General features: G+C 41.7%; 1 protein-coding gene across 1 annotated transcript; it reads left to right on the top strand.

The window, feature by feature from the left end:
- The first annotated feature begins 4,071 nt into the window (after nt 1-4,071).
- LOC133899932 (peroxidase 43-like) lies at nt 4,072-5,970 on the top strand. The gene is made up of 4 exons (XM_062340975.1): nt 4,072-4,340; nt 4,478-4,663; nt 4,762-4,924; nt 5,027-5,970. The coding sequence occupies exons 1-4, from the start codon at nt 4,128-4,130 to the stop codon at nt 5,452-5,454; spliced, it is 990 nt and encodes a 329-aa protein (XP_062196959.1). The 5' UTR covers nt 4,072-4,127; the 3' UTR covers nt 5,455-5,970.
- Nucleotides 5,971-17,394: the final 11,424 nt, after the last annotated feature.

Here is a 17,394-nt window from a genome sequence, read left to right as displayed (position 1 = left end):
AGGGTGTCAGAGGTGTCGGTGCCAATTGTGGGCATCGTGTCATGGCTGGTCGTAGGTAGGGTGCCATTGTTGACCACGATGCCATTGTCAGCCATGATGTTGGAGGTATCTCATGGCGCTGCAAGAGATGCAACACGAGGTAGGAGGAACAGAAGGAAGGGTGGATCAGAATGAACCTTGATACCATGAAAGAGGAGAGATTTGGGGAAGCACTGCCTACTGATCTTATAGCCATGTACTAGGGTTACGAGTTTATATTTATAGCCATACACTAAGGTTACAAGGGATGGAAATACCAATATACATGGAAAGAGATAAGACTGGGAATTCTAACTAAACAGCACATGACTTATCTCCTAATAAACCAAAACAAATACGTGCTAACACCCAACACTTCGTCCTTTTATTTGTGTGGGCCGAGCCTAAGCTGAAAACAGGAGCTAGCTAATTAGAGTAGTTGGCTCGTGGTTCGTGCTTCGGAAAAAGTCATATTATTCCTCTCTAATGGCCCTCCAGTGAAGTAAAGCCCCGGACTTTCTGGAGTTAGGGTTAATGGTTCACTGCTTTTACCCCGGCTTAGATAATTAGAGTAGTTGGCAGTACGGCGGTGGAGACACTGGTGGTGGGCAATGGCGGATCCAAGGTCATCAAGTAGAGGGGTTTTTTTTCTTTTTTCTCCCATCCCCTTTTCCCTCACGGTGGATCCACCCATGGTCGCGGGTCAAAGGAGGAGAAGAGTGGCGTGAGAGTGGGCTCGCCAGCAGTGGAGAACAGGGCAGAGGAGGTTGCCAGCAAAGGCCTGAACAGATCGGGGAATATTAGGCTTTTGGTTCTTGTAAAAAATAAAAGGCTTTTGGGGTATGAAAAGATGGTATAGTTAGAATTTGCGAGGAGGAGAGTGGATGGGTCTAGATTTATTGGCTCATAAAAGTGACTTCATTAAAATTTGTTTCATTTTCAAGCAACTGGTATATAGACGGGCCCTTTTCAGTAGGAAAAAAAGATTTTGTTCAGGTTGACAATTGTTGTTTTGTCTTTCTTTTTTTGTGTTGGCCAATTTAGCATGATCACCGGAAACTCTGAACAGCTATTTAATGAGGTACAAAACTAAGCTTTCTAATTGGTCTCGCTACTGCCCATCAAATATTTGCAACATAAAAGTGGCTCAGCAATGCCACGATTACTTTGCATATTGGTATAACATATATCCAATGTGAGCGTACAAGTCGGATGCACATATGCACTCATGCACACACGCCACACTCACGCACGCATACACCCACGCATGTGTATCTTAGCATACATCTAAATAAGATTTGAAGCATAATTCACTTGCGCATGTATTATTTCTCTCAGGATTTAATCTAGCAAAATACGAGCACCTATGCCTAGTTCCTGGCAGTTCCACCACAAGAACCATTCGTAATTTTTTCTAACTTACATGTTCTTATTCTTATATCCTTTTTAGCGCTGAATCGTTGAGCTTATTTATTAGGTCCTTCTGATTTTCTTTGTTTCAGAATCGCTAAATATATGTTGCATGATTTTTCCCCAAATCATGCAAATTCCATACCATCAGATGGAGTTAAAGATTCATGCTCGGCCCAGCTTCATTGTCCTCTCTGGAGAGCTCCCGCTGCTCATCTTCCTCCTCTCCATGCAGCCTCTAGGTTGTCCTGACAGTGGCGGCTAGCAATGGGCGGGATGGCATGGGGGCGTGTAATCCATGACCCGGTATTGCTGGGTTAGCATGAGGGCAGGAGGTGGCGACGGGATATCCGATGGCAAGAATCATCGGAAATGAGGTAAGAGGATGGCGCAAGGGCATCCTATCATAGAGAAAGAAGATGGTATTGCAGGGGCACTCAAGACAAGGAAGAAGGCACGTGGTGAGGATGGTAATGATGGGAGAAGGTTGGTGGGCTCTGTTGGCATTGGAGGCGATGTTGATGAGGAGGTTGCACGGGGAGGGGAAGGGAAAATCAAGGCGGTGAAATCATTACAGAATTTTAGTATCAACTGTTACATGTGAAATCCATGCTATCCAAATGAGCCCTTATCTTTAGGTCTCGTTTGGTTCGTGGGAAGTGAAGGGTGGGATAAGAAAATAGGAGCTGAGATAGATTTAAATCCATGTTTAAATAAAAGGAATAAGATATGCAATTGGATAGGGAATGTGATATCAGCAGCTCGTATCCCACTAATCTAAACCTGATGGGCAGGGTGGGTTATGGGTGGGATATGATCTCCCTCACCTTTCGCGTAGGGGTATATCCTAATCCCTAACCATATAGATCCCAACACAGAAATAGGTTTAAAACATATTTTTCCATCCTAAACCCACTACTTATACGTGTACATTTTCCTATCCCATTCCAAGTAACTATCCAAACGTCACCTAAGTCGATGAAAGCAGATAACATGTTACGGGGAATAATTCAGAAAGAAGAAATCCACAAATTAAGCTTTTGTAAAATGGGAATGTGGATGGTTTTTACAAATTTCGCTATGTCTTATAATCCCTATTTCTTATGGAGTAGTTACTATCAGACTATTCTTCTGACCTGCAAAAATAATTGCATGGGAGTTGAATACATGAATCTACTCGTCAGTTCAACCTTCAATCTTGGATACCATCATGAATGCCGTATGATTCGATAGCCGAAAGTAGCGAAGATTTCCCCCTTGGGACCGTGGTTAGGCCATGCATGTGCACAGGTCACCGATGCATGCATGGCTGGCAGCTAGCTCGATCATCCAGTGTGCCCAATTCATGAGGCATTGGGACCCATTGGCAGTTTGGCACGGCACAGAGGGGCGTTCTGGAAGCGAAGAGGAGGCCGGCCGAGATGGTCCAAAATGTGGTTAGCACGACGGGACACATGAGGGTGTCGGCTGATCGAGCTCCCAGGGTTTGGTTTGGTTTACTGCAGCTGTGATTGGTCACAGGTGCAGGTCACAAAGTGCAGGTGGGATCTCATACAGAATGTTAGAATGTACTCTGTACATTCCGAGCTTTTTACCGGGGATAACTTGCATGGAAATCATCAAGCATGCTGGCAGAGTAATGGCCTGCTTTTACAGACCTCTCTCTCTCCCCTCTCTGTGACACATGCACACGTTTGGTTTTAATTTGTGTAGGACATGACACAAGAGGCATCAGGCAAGCTTTGACACCGCTATAAGTGGCGTTTGGATAGTTACTTGGAATAGGATAGGAAAATATACAGGTATAAGAAGTAGTGGGTTTAGAATGGTAAAATATGTTTCAAACCTATTTCTTTGTTCGGATCTATATGGTCAGGGATTGGAATATACTTCTACGTGGAAAGTGAGGGAGATCATTTCCCACCCGTAACTCACCCTCCCCATCGGGTTTAGATCGGTAAGATACGAGTTGCTGGTATCCTATTCCCTATTCAACTATATACCTCATTCCCTTTATTTAAACATGGGTTTAAATCTATCCCACCTCTATTTCTTTATCCCACTCTTCATTTCCCACGAACAAGTTGTTGTTGAAAAGTTATTTTTAAATTAGCTTTTGATGCTGATGAAATGTATAATATATGTAATACATTTCGGAGTATCATCTTCAGAAGCTAGAAAAGCTCATCCAGATCAGCTTCTAACTTCTAGTAATAATGATAGCTTTTATCAGCTTCTGCTTATCAAAAGCTATTTCCAAAAACAGGTTTGACTTAGTTTTCTGCTTATTAGTAAAAGCTAGCAGAAGCTAAATCAAACATGACCTTAATGCATGTAATTCTCTAATTCATGTGGCTAGGAAGTGTGTAAGAAATAGGATCGATGAACTGAGCAAAATTTGCAAATTATTGCACCGACTCAATGCAGGTAATCCTCTAATTCCTACTAGTAAATTATGCACAATCTCCTAATTTGCCGGACAATAATATGCATGCAAGCTAAGCTCAGTACGCAGTTTTGTACCACCAGATGTTCGGCACCTACCCTGTGGCGAAGTCAAATTTTGTACACTGCGCACACATGTGCCACAACATTATGGCGCCAACCGCCGCACCACAAGAGCCTATAAAAGCTCATTTACGCAATTCACAAGACTTGCTCCCTCCACCGCCTCCTGCTACTCTTTCTCTCTCTCTAGGATGGCAAGGAGTAGTAGTAACGTGACAGCCTTGGCCATGGCCTTGCTGCTGCTGGTAGGCCTCTCGAATGGCCAGCTCCAGGTGCGGTTCTACTCCAAGTCCTGCCCCAATGCGGAGGCCACCGTCGCCTCCATCGTCCGGCAGGCCGCCTCCTCCGACCCGACCATCCTCCCCGCGCTCCTCCGCCTCCAGTTCCACGACTGCTTCGTCCGGGTGAGCAGCCCGGACACGCGACTCAGTTGCACTTTTGTTGCGAATGTCATATACCAGTTGGAGTAGCCACCGGTTGGCGATGTATTATTTTGAACTACTCATGGCGAAATTGTTTGTTTTGGATGGGACCGTACCAGGGCTGCGACGCGTCGGTGCTGATCAAGGGCGGGAACAACAACGCCGAGGTCGACAACAACAAGCACCAGGGGCTGCGCGGGCTGGAAGTCATCGACGGCGCCAAGGCGCAGCTCGAGTCGCAGTGCCCCGGCGTCGTCTCCTGCGCCGACATCGTCATCCTCGCCGCCCGTGACGCCGTCGCATTCGTACGTACAATCATCAGAACCCTTGTGAAGATATGTTTGCACGCTGCACGTCTGCAACCTGATGGCTGAACATGCATGCACGCGTTATATTGTGGCAGGCGGGCGGGCCGTCGTTCGACGTGCCGACAGGGCGGCGCGACGGGAAGGTGTCGAACCTGCGTGACGCCGACGCGCTTCCGGACGTGAAGGATGGAATCGACGTGCTCCGCTCCAAGTTCGCCGCCAACGGCCTCAACGAGAAGGACCTCGTCCTCCTCAGCGGTACACGATCTTCTTCTTTTTCTTCTTGCACTCCATCCATATATCCATCCATCGATCAGGCTGAACTGCATGGATGCTGACCCAACGCATGGTTGGGTGCAGCGGCACACACGGTGGGCACGACGGCGTGCTTCTTCATCCAGGACCGGCTCTACAACTTCCCGCTCCCTGGCGGCGGCCGCGGCTCGGACCCGACCATCCCACCGGGCTTTCTCGCGGAGCTCAAGTCCCGGTGCGCGCCGGGTGACCTCAACACGCGCCTGCCCCTGGACCGCGGCAGCGAGGGCGTCTTCGACACCTCCATCCTCCGCAATATCCGCAACGGCTTCGCCGTCATCGGCTCCGACGCTGCGCTCTACAACGACACCTCCACCGTCGACGTCGTCGACTCCTACTCCGGCCTGCTCAGCACCTTCTTCGGGCCCTACTTCAGGCAGGACTTTGCCGACGCCATGGTCCGGATGGGCAGCATCGGCGTGGTCACCGGCCGCAAGGGCGAGGTCAGGAAGGTCTGCTCCAAGTTCAACTGATCCCCGCGCGCCACGTACCTGTCGATCCATAGATCCTTCATTCATTGCACACGGTTGGCCCATCCATGGATAGCACGGTGGGTTTCGTTGGGAGCTTTCAAGGCATTGATCTTTAATTTTATTAGTCAGTACATTCTGTAGATCTCACTGGAAAAAACAGATTCAAATGCTGCTACATATATGTGCGCGCCAAAATGAAAATTGTACAAGGTTCAGAAAAGCGAGACGCTTTAGGATCTGTGCAGTTTTCTTTTTGAAGCGATACATATGGAAGCGGTGTCGTGGATGGGATATATAGGGTATAAGATGAATTTGGTCTCGTGATTGTATACAAATATATAAGTGGATAAGTTAATCATTTTGTTCTTTGGTTTTTTGTGGTATTGTATTCATTTGTGTTGTGTTGTGTTGTGTTGAGTGAGCATGTAAAGAAGTGTTGAGTTCATCGCAAGAGGTGTCAAATATTGTGACGATTTGTCCTCTGGCTTATAATTCAATATATGCATTTTTTCTGTATGTTGAAATCGATTCAGAACTCTTCTAAAGTATTTTTAAAATATGTTTACTGAAATGAAAATACATGAACTATTGTACAACCATATTGTTGTGCTGCATGCAAGAAATATTGACATAGTACAATCGTATGAGCTGCCAGTCCGTCCTCCCATTTATGGATCAGTTCCTGACAGAGCACTTATTTAATTTGTTGAGAAATACAAGGCTGTACATTTTTTATTTGACAACTGAAGCATTTCTAAACTTGTTGAGGAGTTTTCATCATGTAACTGTAAACAAGACCTGCATTCATGTGGATTCCAAGATATGGTGGTTGAAAAAAAAAGTGTCTGGGCCGCAAATGAACAGCTTGCCAACCAAACTCAGCATACAGAGCTCTATTCAATTTACAGAAAGTTTGAATATTTTGCAGAATCTCTCTTGTTTCCATGTCCAGTTTTGGGTGGTTGGCAGGGAAGCTGGCAGCAGTGTTTGTTGAGTGTCTTTATTGAGGACAAGGACCATGCAAGAGTGTACGTAGCAATAGCATGCAACTGCAAAGTGTCATGGCATTGATTGGGCTCTCCCTGAGCAGTGCAAAATCTACCAAACGTCATGGAGGAAGGGATATGACCTTTTTCCAGCTTCCAGATCTGGTGTTTGAATTCAGTGATTGCATTTTGTTTTCACCAAGATTTGCACCAGTACTTTTAGTTTGTGCACTGGTTGAGTACTATAAAATAAACTCAAAAGTTACAGTCATAATAATTATGGATGACCCATCACATAAACACGTCACTGATGATAAGTCATAGTCATCAGTGACGGGTAAGGATCTAACACCAATGATATTATTAGTGATGAGTCAAAACTTGATCTGTTATTTATTACAAGTTATAAATGACGGACCACAGTGGTGACCCGTCACTTATGACTGACGAACATTTTTCCTTTTTTTTATACGAAAAAAGTCAAAAATATTTTTTTCACCGAGAGTTACCTAATACATGGTCCATCACATATACCCAATTCACATCATTTTCAAACATACTTCGGTCTTTGCATTTCGTGAAACTCAAACCCGCATCCAGGGTCTCGCGCGCGACTCCCTTACCACCTTAGCTATCACATATTTATGATAGAAACTGGATATGCTATCCTTTTAACTTTCACTATCAAAGTTCATAGGTGTCACTACCAAAGCTCATAGGTGATACTTATTTCGTGTCTTATTTGTCTGTTTTTCACGTAATGAAGCTAGCTGTTGGTTACACGGTTACACCTAACTATAAAAAGTATGTTATTATTTTACTTTACTGGACTGAAGGAATAGTTTTGCAAATTTATATTTCAAATTATTTTTAGATGGTACCAAATTGTCATTTTTCGCATAACGAGTGTTTCCAATAAAACTGGATAAGTGATTAAGAGCCCAGTTACCCGTCCAAAATTCTGTCACGTTTCATTTATTCTCCATTTTGCTCAGCATTTTAGTATTCTCGACTTCAAATAATATGTCATATATCAGCAAGTAGTATGTTTCAAATAATTTGGAACCCTTGTTGCCCACGCTAGAGCCTTAAATTCGGAAATAAAACATTGATTCAAAATGCAATGTGGTGAGGACATCCCTGATGTCGATACAGGCACTACAAATAATCATCTAGAATCAGTTGCTAATGTACCATTACAAAGTTCTATGACACAAGCTTGTACATGTCAATTAAATCATAAAAAATATGGGAGAAGATAGCTCGAGACGAACCCTTATCGGGGATTGCTAGAGCTTAATGGGAGCTGTTAGACTTCAAGTCTAGCTCCTACTTGTTCTCCTAAAAGTGGGGTGGGGGGTTAGATCCTGAGTAGAAATAAGCTAGTCAGGTTCCAAGGCAAGTACTACTCGGATTCCAAAGTCTATTCGGATTCAGCAAACAGTCGTGTAACAAAAGTAAGAAATATTTGTCATACGAAGTCCAATAAAAGTGTTTATCCACAGGTTGGAAAGATTACATCATGATCTTAATGGATCCAACCCCATCAACAGATTTCTCATGAGCAACTCAAAAGCCTCAAAACGAATTGACATTGTAACAGATAGAGTTAGATTCGATTTCATTTCCTTAGTTTGTTAGGTAGCATCTAGGGGGCTTGCGTGCCCATAAATAGAGGCTAGGTGTGACCAGAATAAGTCGAATTTTGTTGAAGCATTGTTTTTGCCTAGCACCAAACAACATGTCTCTATGTGTGTCTTGTGACTATCTAGTTGACTACTTTGTAGAACTCCACCTTTATCGATACATCATTCTTCATCTAGATTCACAATTTCATATTGCCTTGAATTGTTCTTGCTTGTTCTTTGGTTGCTTGCAGGGATAAGAACTTTGTGTTTAGGCTGATTGTGCCTACGACAAGGTCAGTAACCTCTAGGAGTTGGTTTAGCGATTGCCAAGGCGCTTCGTCATCGTACGAGTGTAGCCAGATCATCAAAGTCATCTCCACCAAACTGACAAGTATTTTTCATCCAATGATCGGGGCAAACATCTGCTTTGAGGAACCGACCAAACAATATTCTAATTAATCATCAGGAGGATCATTATTCATAATCACATCATTAATAATTAACCAGAATACCATCCTGGTAGTCCCGGCACGTATTTTGTGCCCAAGATCGGGACATATGCCTTTCCAACATATACATCACAACATAGCTTAAGAAAGAGTGAGTAATTAAAGTTATAATATAAGTTCTTAAGCATGATCATTTACAGCAGTTTGCAAAAAAAGAGAAACTATGCAGCGAAAGATTAAAACCTTAACAACAACAAAACGAGAGTTGAGCCATATGCCCTTAGGCTTCATCCCAAAAACTACGTCACACCAAAGTAGAATGCACTACTCTTGCCCACCACCTGCATCGGCATGTACGAAATAACCAAACACCACCTCACTCTCACTAGCAGAACCTAAAAGAGCAGCATGAGTATAAAGGTACTCGTAAGACTTAATCCATATAGGACACACATAAATAGCCCGACTCCAAGGATCATGCATTGAGCTACTAGCAAGAGTATGGCCACAGGGTTAAGTAAAACATATGCAGTAAGCAATCTGGACAACTACGTGTGAGCATCTATACTTAACCGACATACTAGTGTAGCCTGCAATCCACAACTTGAGCATGTACGTATAGGAACTATAGTAACTCATCAACAAAAACCACTGACCATTTTCACCATACCATAACATTATCTCACATTCGTAAACTCTATGACCGATGCAAATGAACAGAAGCATGTTCATAACTGAGAGCACGACATTTTGAAATATTTTTACACCATGCAGGGGGTACAACTTTACCCACACGACTCGAGGACCATTCGGCTTGTGCCACTCGTGAAAGTACACACAAGAGGGTATTCGTGGCAACCTTTCTCATAGCTGGAACCATCACTTGCAATGCCCATATGGCACCAGAGTTACCGCGAGCAAGTCCTGGCCATGCTCGGCTCCCTGATGCCTTGCTTCTCCTTTTCTTTTTCTCTTACGCGTCATAGAGCCGCAAGGAAAGTGTTGGCACAACATATGATAATCGTCTTATCTTACTATTAGATCAGCATGTGGTGAGTACGGAAAGTGCTAGAGCCAATTGTATCAATAGACGGTCTTAAACGATGCAAGCGGTCTATGGCATCCGGGCTCCTCTCCCGAACTACCCAGATGACTCCTCCTGGGCAAAAGATACCCCTAACACCGCTCACATCTCTCCTCAATCTCACATCTCAACCATAATCTCAACCTCATCTTTGTATTTGTGAACAGAGATTAAGCCCTAGGCTCATGAACAACGGCAGCATTGTTGCTCGACTTCTACTAAGGACCTAAGTATTGGTAAGCATTTCGAATAATCCTTGAAGCTAGACACCAATTATATCATCAAGGTGGCAAAGTATAATGATTCATCAATAAGTCAAGGTAGAGACAATGCATCAACATAGGTTCTACCCATATCATCCCGACACTGGACTCAACACATGCAAACATACATAAAGCATAATTTATCAATTTATACTCCATTCAATTTGAACAAAGGGTGCAGTATGCTTAGATGCTTGCCTTACTGCTTTGGGGTTTGCCCGATACTTACCGCATAGAACTTGCAGAAATGCAAAAGGTTGGCATTATCCTCGATCGCGCTCGTATCACGCTCTGGATCTTCATTCACTACTGAAGAATGGATACAATGATGAGCATGAACGATATGCAATGACGGATGCTCCACAGTGTATGACAACAATGGAGATGAAATTCTTCATGGCATAAGCTTAGAGCATCAAGGACCTCCTTAAATTAAATTATTATTAAGAATTTAAGAATTTATGTATTTAATTAAGCTTAACCCAAGCTTGAATTGAATTAGAAAGTTAAGTGTGTTTAACATGAGCGTGAGTATTTCTAATGAACAGGGCACAAAATAATGAGATTAACATAATAGACCTCACCAATTTTGGGGTTACCAACAATTAATTATGGATTAATACAGCTTAAACCTATCTTGTTAACCAATGAAATTAAAGTACATATTTCATAGCTCCTAGTATTTTTAACATGTAGATTATGCTCACGCAAACCCAACAAAATTGGTTTCACTATTTTTGGAGTAATATTCTATTTTTATGCATTTTACAACTATAAGACAAATTACTAGTTGAACCAATATTCAAATTCACAATTTCTGATTTAATCTGAATATTAAAAATCACTAAAACTATTTCTACCAGGGACGAGCTAACCACACCCTTGAGCTGTGGGGCCAGCTCGTGGACCTCGGTCCAAATGGCTTAAGGCTTGATCGAGCTTGCATAGGGTCACGGCCTGAAGGCACTACCGGACCTGCCGGCGGCGAGCGGCGGTTCTTCTCGACCCGGGACGGCAGTAGGAGTTCCAGCATGAGCTGGTGAGCACGATGGCATGGCCCGTTGGGCGGTGCACCGACCGGAGCATGACCGGCAGCGAGAGCCAATGTGTGGCGACGGTCGGTCCTCGCCGAGAGACGCGTCGGCGATGGGCAAAAAGGAAAGCGACACGTGCAAAAACATGAGCGAGGTCTAGGAGAGCTCACCATACTGTGGACTTGGGAGACGGAGCAGCGGCAAGGGGTGTGACGGTGAGGTGTGGATGGAGCCCGCAGGTGTTGAGGAAGAAGGCGCGGGCGCACGAAATTCGGTCGGGGGAGAAGAAGAACCGGCAGGATTAGGCCGGTGGAGCATCGCATGACCTCTTCCTTAGCTCCTCATGGCTTGGGCCTGGTTGGAACGAGGTCAGCTCATCGGATTTTGTCGATGGCACGCCTATGCTGCACTCTGTGCTCTGCTTGGACGACCGATTGAGCGAGAGAGAAAGAGGGAGTGAGCAGAGAGAGATGAGCATCCACGGGGGGGGGGGGATAAGGGCCACGGTTGAAGGCCCTAAAAGCCTCGGTGCCATTTTCGGCTTGTCTGGTGATGTGGCCAGCCGCTCGAGTCAACAAAATCAGCGAGCACATAGAAGGAGGGATGGGTGATGAATAGTAGCCCATTCAAGAAAATATCCACGCCACTTTTCTAATCCATTTGGAGGCCTTCCTGTGGTCCAAAATTCATGGGAAAAAATTTGTGTCAAACAATATTTCATGTACAATCTACTTTAACTTGTTTGACCTAAAAAGCTTAAGCCAAAGTTGAACTAAAATTCTTCAAATACGCAAGCTTTTCTGACTTGTTATAATTTTTATGCCTTCAAAATAATTCCTAAAAAGTTGGAAAAATTCATTTATATTCTTCATATGGCATGGACTAATTTCTAAAATTATTTCCCACTTTATGTTGTATAGCAACCTTATGAGATGCTTCAGAAAGCACCATTTAATATTGACTTTAACCATTTATGTTTAATTTGAATTGCATGTCAAAACTTGCTCAAAATAATTAAGCACAATGCTAATGATGCTTATGATGCTTAATTACATGTTTACAGACTTTGGGTTGTCACATCCGCCCTTTAAGTGCATACTACGCGGTATTAGATTTCTAGGTTGATCGGTGAGAGATTTATGTTTTTTCATAGTTAGTTTGTTTCTTTTACAAAAAATCTAGAAAAATCTCAAAAATAATAATAATTAGTGTTATATCATCCGTTGTCCAAACCCTTTGTGCCTTGCAATTTCGTTTTGGTATTTGCATTAATTGTTGAACGTTTGCTGCATTGTCGTGTTGAGTCACTGGTCTTTGATTCTAGCCTTTAGAGTATCAAGTTCTTGTCACATTTTCGTCACATCACTGCTACATACGCCATCATCACCACTTCTATGCACCACTCAAAAGTTTGCTTTTGCTCTTACATCTTTGCTGCGCAAAACCCATTACCTACCCGCTCACCGCTCATACATATTTGTTCGCATCACCCATCATCCACAGCTCCACGCTTTGCTAATCTTGTTGTGTTCTTTGCTGCTCCATTGATCATATTGTGCACAAAGAAGGAGAAATAATTCGTTTTGAAATAGAAATAGATCCAGAGAAAAAGAAAGAGAACTTTGACACCACCAATGGCTGTCAAAATTCTACCTTGTACGGACTGTTCAGTCGCCAAGCGATCGCTTCATCCAATCTTCAAGAGGATTTTGACACCACCAATGGCCGTCATCTCATGTGTTGCTTCGTAAGAACTTGTAAGAATTTGTGAATGGATTGAGAGTTTGAGAGACTTGTCACCACAACCTAGTAGTACATAGGAAATATACACTTGCTATTTTGTTTTTTTTTGTTTGCTACTAACCATGCAGGTTCTAGTAAAGACGATGTGGAAGATCGTCTATGTGGTCAATTTTGTCATCTTTGTCGACATAAGGTATGTGATAATGTGCTAGCTGATGTTAAGTTATCGCTGCCTTTATATACTAGATAATTTGACCCTGATGCATGTATTGATTGGGAAATAACAGTAGACAACATTTTTTAGAAGTGCAAATTATTTGAAAGACAAAAAATTAGAGTTGCTGGTAGTGTTTTGACTGGTAATGCATTAATGCATTAGAAGTATTTCCGTAGACATGGTAAAGAACCTCAAAGTTGAAATGATATGAAACGGTCTTTGAGAGAAGATTTTGTTCCTGAATATCATGCTCATTATTTGCAAACCAATTTGAAAAGATTAAAACAAGGTAGCAGTATAGTAAAGAAATACTACCAAGATTTTAAGATTTGTTTGAGGTAAAGTGGCATAAAGGAACATGTTGAAGCTAAAAAAATATATTTTTAAAAGGTCTTAATGCAGAAATTCAGAATATGCTTGCTCATGAAACATATAATTCACTCTCTCATTTGTTTATACTTGCTTGCACAATTGAAAATCAGATAGATGAAGATTTGAGGTTATCTAATACTTTGGAACAAGTTCATTCTAATTTTATAGATGTTAATGTTTCTGAATTTTCTAAACTAACTTGCAAAGATGATATGCAAATAGTGGAGGGCCAGCCCTTTGTATTTTCCTCTATGATTAACCTTTTGTAGATTGTTGAGAACAATCCAAAAGAACAAATGAGTTAGTGCATCCATTGTATTCTTTGGATGAAGAGGAAGAGGTGAAGCTTGTTGCAATTATATCATGTAAAACGAACTTAAAAGGTAACATAAATGATTCCAAACTTAATTTAGCTGAGTGTGATCATGATGAATAACAATTGTCTAGTTTTCATGTCATTGATGATATGGTTGATTTTATTCGTAAAACAAGTATCGCATGTCCTTCCATTGATCATATACCTATTTACTTGCTTGCACAATGTGAAATAATTAATTTAGATCATAATTAGGTGCACCATGTATTGATATGAATGAATTGTCTGCTATTTTCAATGAACCATTTGACAAGATAGAGGAATGTGATTTGGATCATGTGCAATTGGTTAGACATAATGAAGTTTTAGTGAAAATTTTCCCTACTATTCCTTTGTGTTACTCTGTGTTAGATCTACCTATAACATTGTCACATGCTATGAAGAAAATTTGTGAAATCCCATGTTTGAGATTTTTGACTAGTATCTACGCCATTTCTTATAAATTTCATTTGATTGGAGATTATGATGTAGACAATGAATTTCTTGTTTACATACTATGCATCACTTATGACAATTTTGTTGAATTGAATCGAGCTATGTTCAGGACCATGCACATTGCAAATTTTAATTTGTTGCTAACCTATGATACTTGTACCATTAAAATCATGCTTTGTGACCATGCTTGTTCTACCTTATGTACTGATATGCCTAGTCCCTTACTGCCCATTCATTATTCTATTTCTTGCTTGCATAAGGACAAGGGTAATTATGATAACTTTGCTTATATTTGCAAAAATAGTTACAAGTTGAATCATGTTTTGCAAATTTGGATATACACATACTCCCGTTTTATTATCCTAATTTCAACATAGAAGGTGTGTTAAAACAGATGACAATTACATATATCACGCATATACATTGTTCTCTTTGTTAAGTACATTTTTTGGCAATCAAAAGCTAAGGATGGCTTTTCTTGAAGAAGAGGAGGATGATGCAGAGTTCCCTATTAATCATATATTAAATGTTGTTCCACCAATTGTTGTGAATACTTTAAGTACAACTGAACAACATGAAGTCACAAAAAGAGCTGAAAACATTTCTGGTTCTTACAAAGAATCAATTATGCGAGCATGTGCATGGTAACATGAGAATAAGGTGAATTTGTTCCTAAATACTTTAAATCCTATTATTTATGAGAATGGTATACTACCTAATGTATTTACTTTTCTTATACTCAGATTTGATGTACTAGCATAATTGAGGGACGATGAACGGGACGTGAATCATCCTGAATTGAGGTTGTGCTCAACAATACAATAATTGAAGATGAGCTATCGTCGAGGATGATTTTAATTCAAGAAGGGGAGGATGATGAGGACATCACTCTTTCGGATACAATCAAAAAATTGATTCTCTAAAATATTTGGGAGAAAAAGATGAGTTACCATCGAGAACGACTTCAATTCAAGAAGGAGAGGATGATGAGGACATCACTGTTGCGGATACACGCACTACAAGTAATCCTCCATAATCGATTAAGTTGTTGCGCCATTGCAAAGTTCTATGATATGAGCTCGTGCACGTCAATTAAATCATGAGAAATATGGGCGAAGACAACTCGAGTCGAACCCTTATCGAGGATTGTTGGAGCTTGTTGGGAGCTTATCAGAGCTTAATGGAAACTTATCAGAGCTTAATGGGAGCTTATCAGACTTTAAGTCTAGTTACTACTCATTCTCCTAAAGTGGGGGATTGGATCCCGAGTAGGAATAAGCTAATCAGGTTCCAAGGCAACTACTACTCGAACTCCAAAGTCTACTCGGATTCAGCAAATAGCCGTGCAACAGAAGAAAGATATCTCTATCATACGGAGTTCAATGGAAGTGTTTAACCACAGGTTAGAAAGACTACGTCGTGATCTTTCTAATGGATCTAACCCCATCAACAGATTCCTCATGGGTGACTTGGAAACCTCAAAATGAGTTGATTATGTAATAAATAGAGTTAGAGTCTGATTTTGTTTCCTTAATTTATTAGGTAGTGTCTAGGGGTTTGCATGCCCATAAATAGAGACCAGGTGCAGCCTGAATTAGTCAAGTTTTATTGAAGTATTGTTTTCATATAGGGCCAAACAATATTGTCTCTGTGTATCTTGTGACCAACCAATGAGTATTTCTCACGAAGGATCGGAACACTCATCCGCATATCAAATGCATATCACAATGACTTCGAATGCTACTATATATGAGTAGTTGCTCTTGCTATGATTATTGAACAATAGACTTGAACTATGTGGTGACGTTAATGTATAAGTGAAGTGTCCATTCTTCCTTATCAGTTCATGCTTTTTGGGTTACTTGCTCGGTGCATAGCAGCTTAATAGGTGTGAGCTAGCAAACGAAATCAAGCGTGTGACCATCATGTTGATGGAGATATGGTCCATATTGGAGGTGATCGATCAACGCTGATAGTGCAAGCGTCAACAGATTGATTTTTGCGGTGAGTGCTAGAGCTGATCAGGCGGCTATTTATGAATCGAGTAAGGTTCAGTTGAGTGTACGCCGGGGAAAGCCTGATTTGCCTGCGAAGATCAGCTTCCTGTTCATGGTGTAACTCCTGATCACTGTTGTTGGCACAAGCAGCATGCATGTGCTGACCAATAAGATCAAAACTTAGGTAACAATTACTTACCACCACGTCAAATAATATTGTGAATGAATAATATAATGCTCCTTTTATTTTGCACTGAAATTAACGTAAGTTACGGTGAGTGACGGCACACGGGAACTCACCGGAGGTGTCAAGACCAAAAAAAACGCATGGGGAACACCGCGGCACTAGGCAAATTTTTGCGTAATCTAGTAGCCAAAAAACACACGAAGAAGATTGTATGCATTGCCGATGTGTTTTTACGACAAAATTATTAGCTGTATTATTTAACCACCCAGATAATCTTATCTTCGTAGTCAATACTACAAGTATTTGGTACCAGGGATTTCAATTTTGTTTTGTAATTTTTTTTCACAGATGAAAAGATCAAAATTTCGATCTTTTTTTTCTCTGCTCTGTGGATCCCATATATCAGTGAAAGAAAATTCTGAAATTAGATATTTCGTTTCCATCCAAAATTCACGAAATTTCGGCAAAATTGTAATCCCTATTTGGTATTCTGTCCGATCACAAATGTATATCATCATGGAACTTCTATGTGCTTGTTATTATTTTTTTTAATTTTATCCTTGCTAAATAAATGATACTACTATCATTAATATATTATCTGTCTTTTTCAATGTAGTATAAATGAATGACAATAACGTTATTTGATCTTTTTTTTTAATTCTTATGTACAAATCTAAAATGGCGTACACTTGTGATTGGAGGGGAAACCATGCTTGCTAGCACGCGGAATTCATCGAAATAATATGATAGGCATCTATCTGTACATCAGATAGCTATACCAGCAAATAATGCGCGGCAGACCGGGGCACCTATATTTCGCTGCCGCCATTAGTCGCAATTAGACCCGTCGCGAACACATAGCAAAGAGCAGATTAACAACACTTCATGATCGATCATCGATGACGCCTCTGCAGGGATAATACGCGCGCGATGATGGCGACCCGGCCGGAGCGCGAGCCCACCATCTGCTGATCCCAACCGGAAAACGCGGCTGTTAATGGCGGACGGCGACACTGGCATGCGGCCGCTGTCGTCGGCAACACCACGCTTACATGGCGAGGTGTGGTGATAGTGATGCGTGTACGGATCCTGCATGCAGCTTGGTAGGTAGTTGTATTGCTGTAAAGCTAGCGATCGGGCGACTGGCTCTGGCTGGTTCTTGTCACGGG

Source organism: Phragmites australis, chromosome 19 (assembly GCF_958298935.1).
Source record: "Phragmites australis chromosome 19, lpPhrAust1.1, whole genome shotgun sequence".
Taxonomy (NCBI): Eukaryota; Viridiplantae; Streptophyta; class Magnoliopsida; order Poales; family Poaceae; genus Phragmites; species Phragmites australis.
Note: the sequence above shows the minus strand (reverse complement) of the source record. Positions and strands in the feature narration are given on the sequence as shown.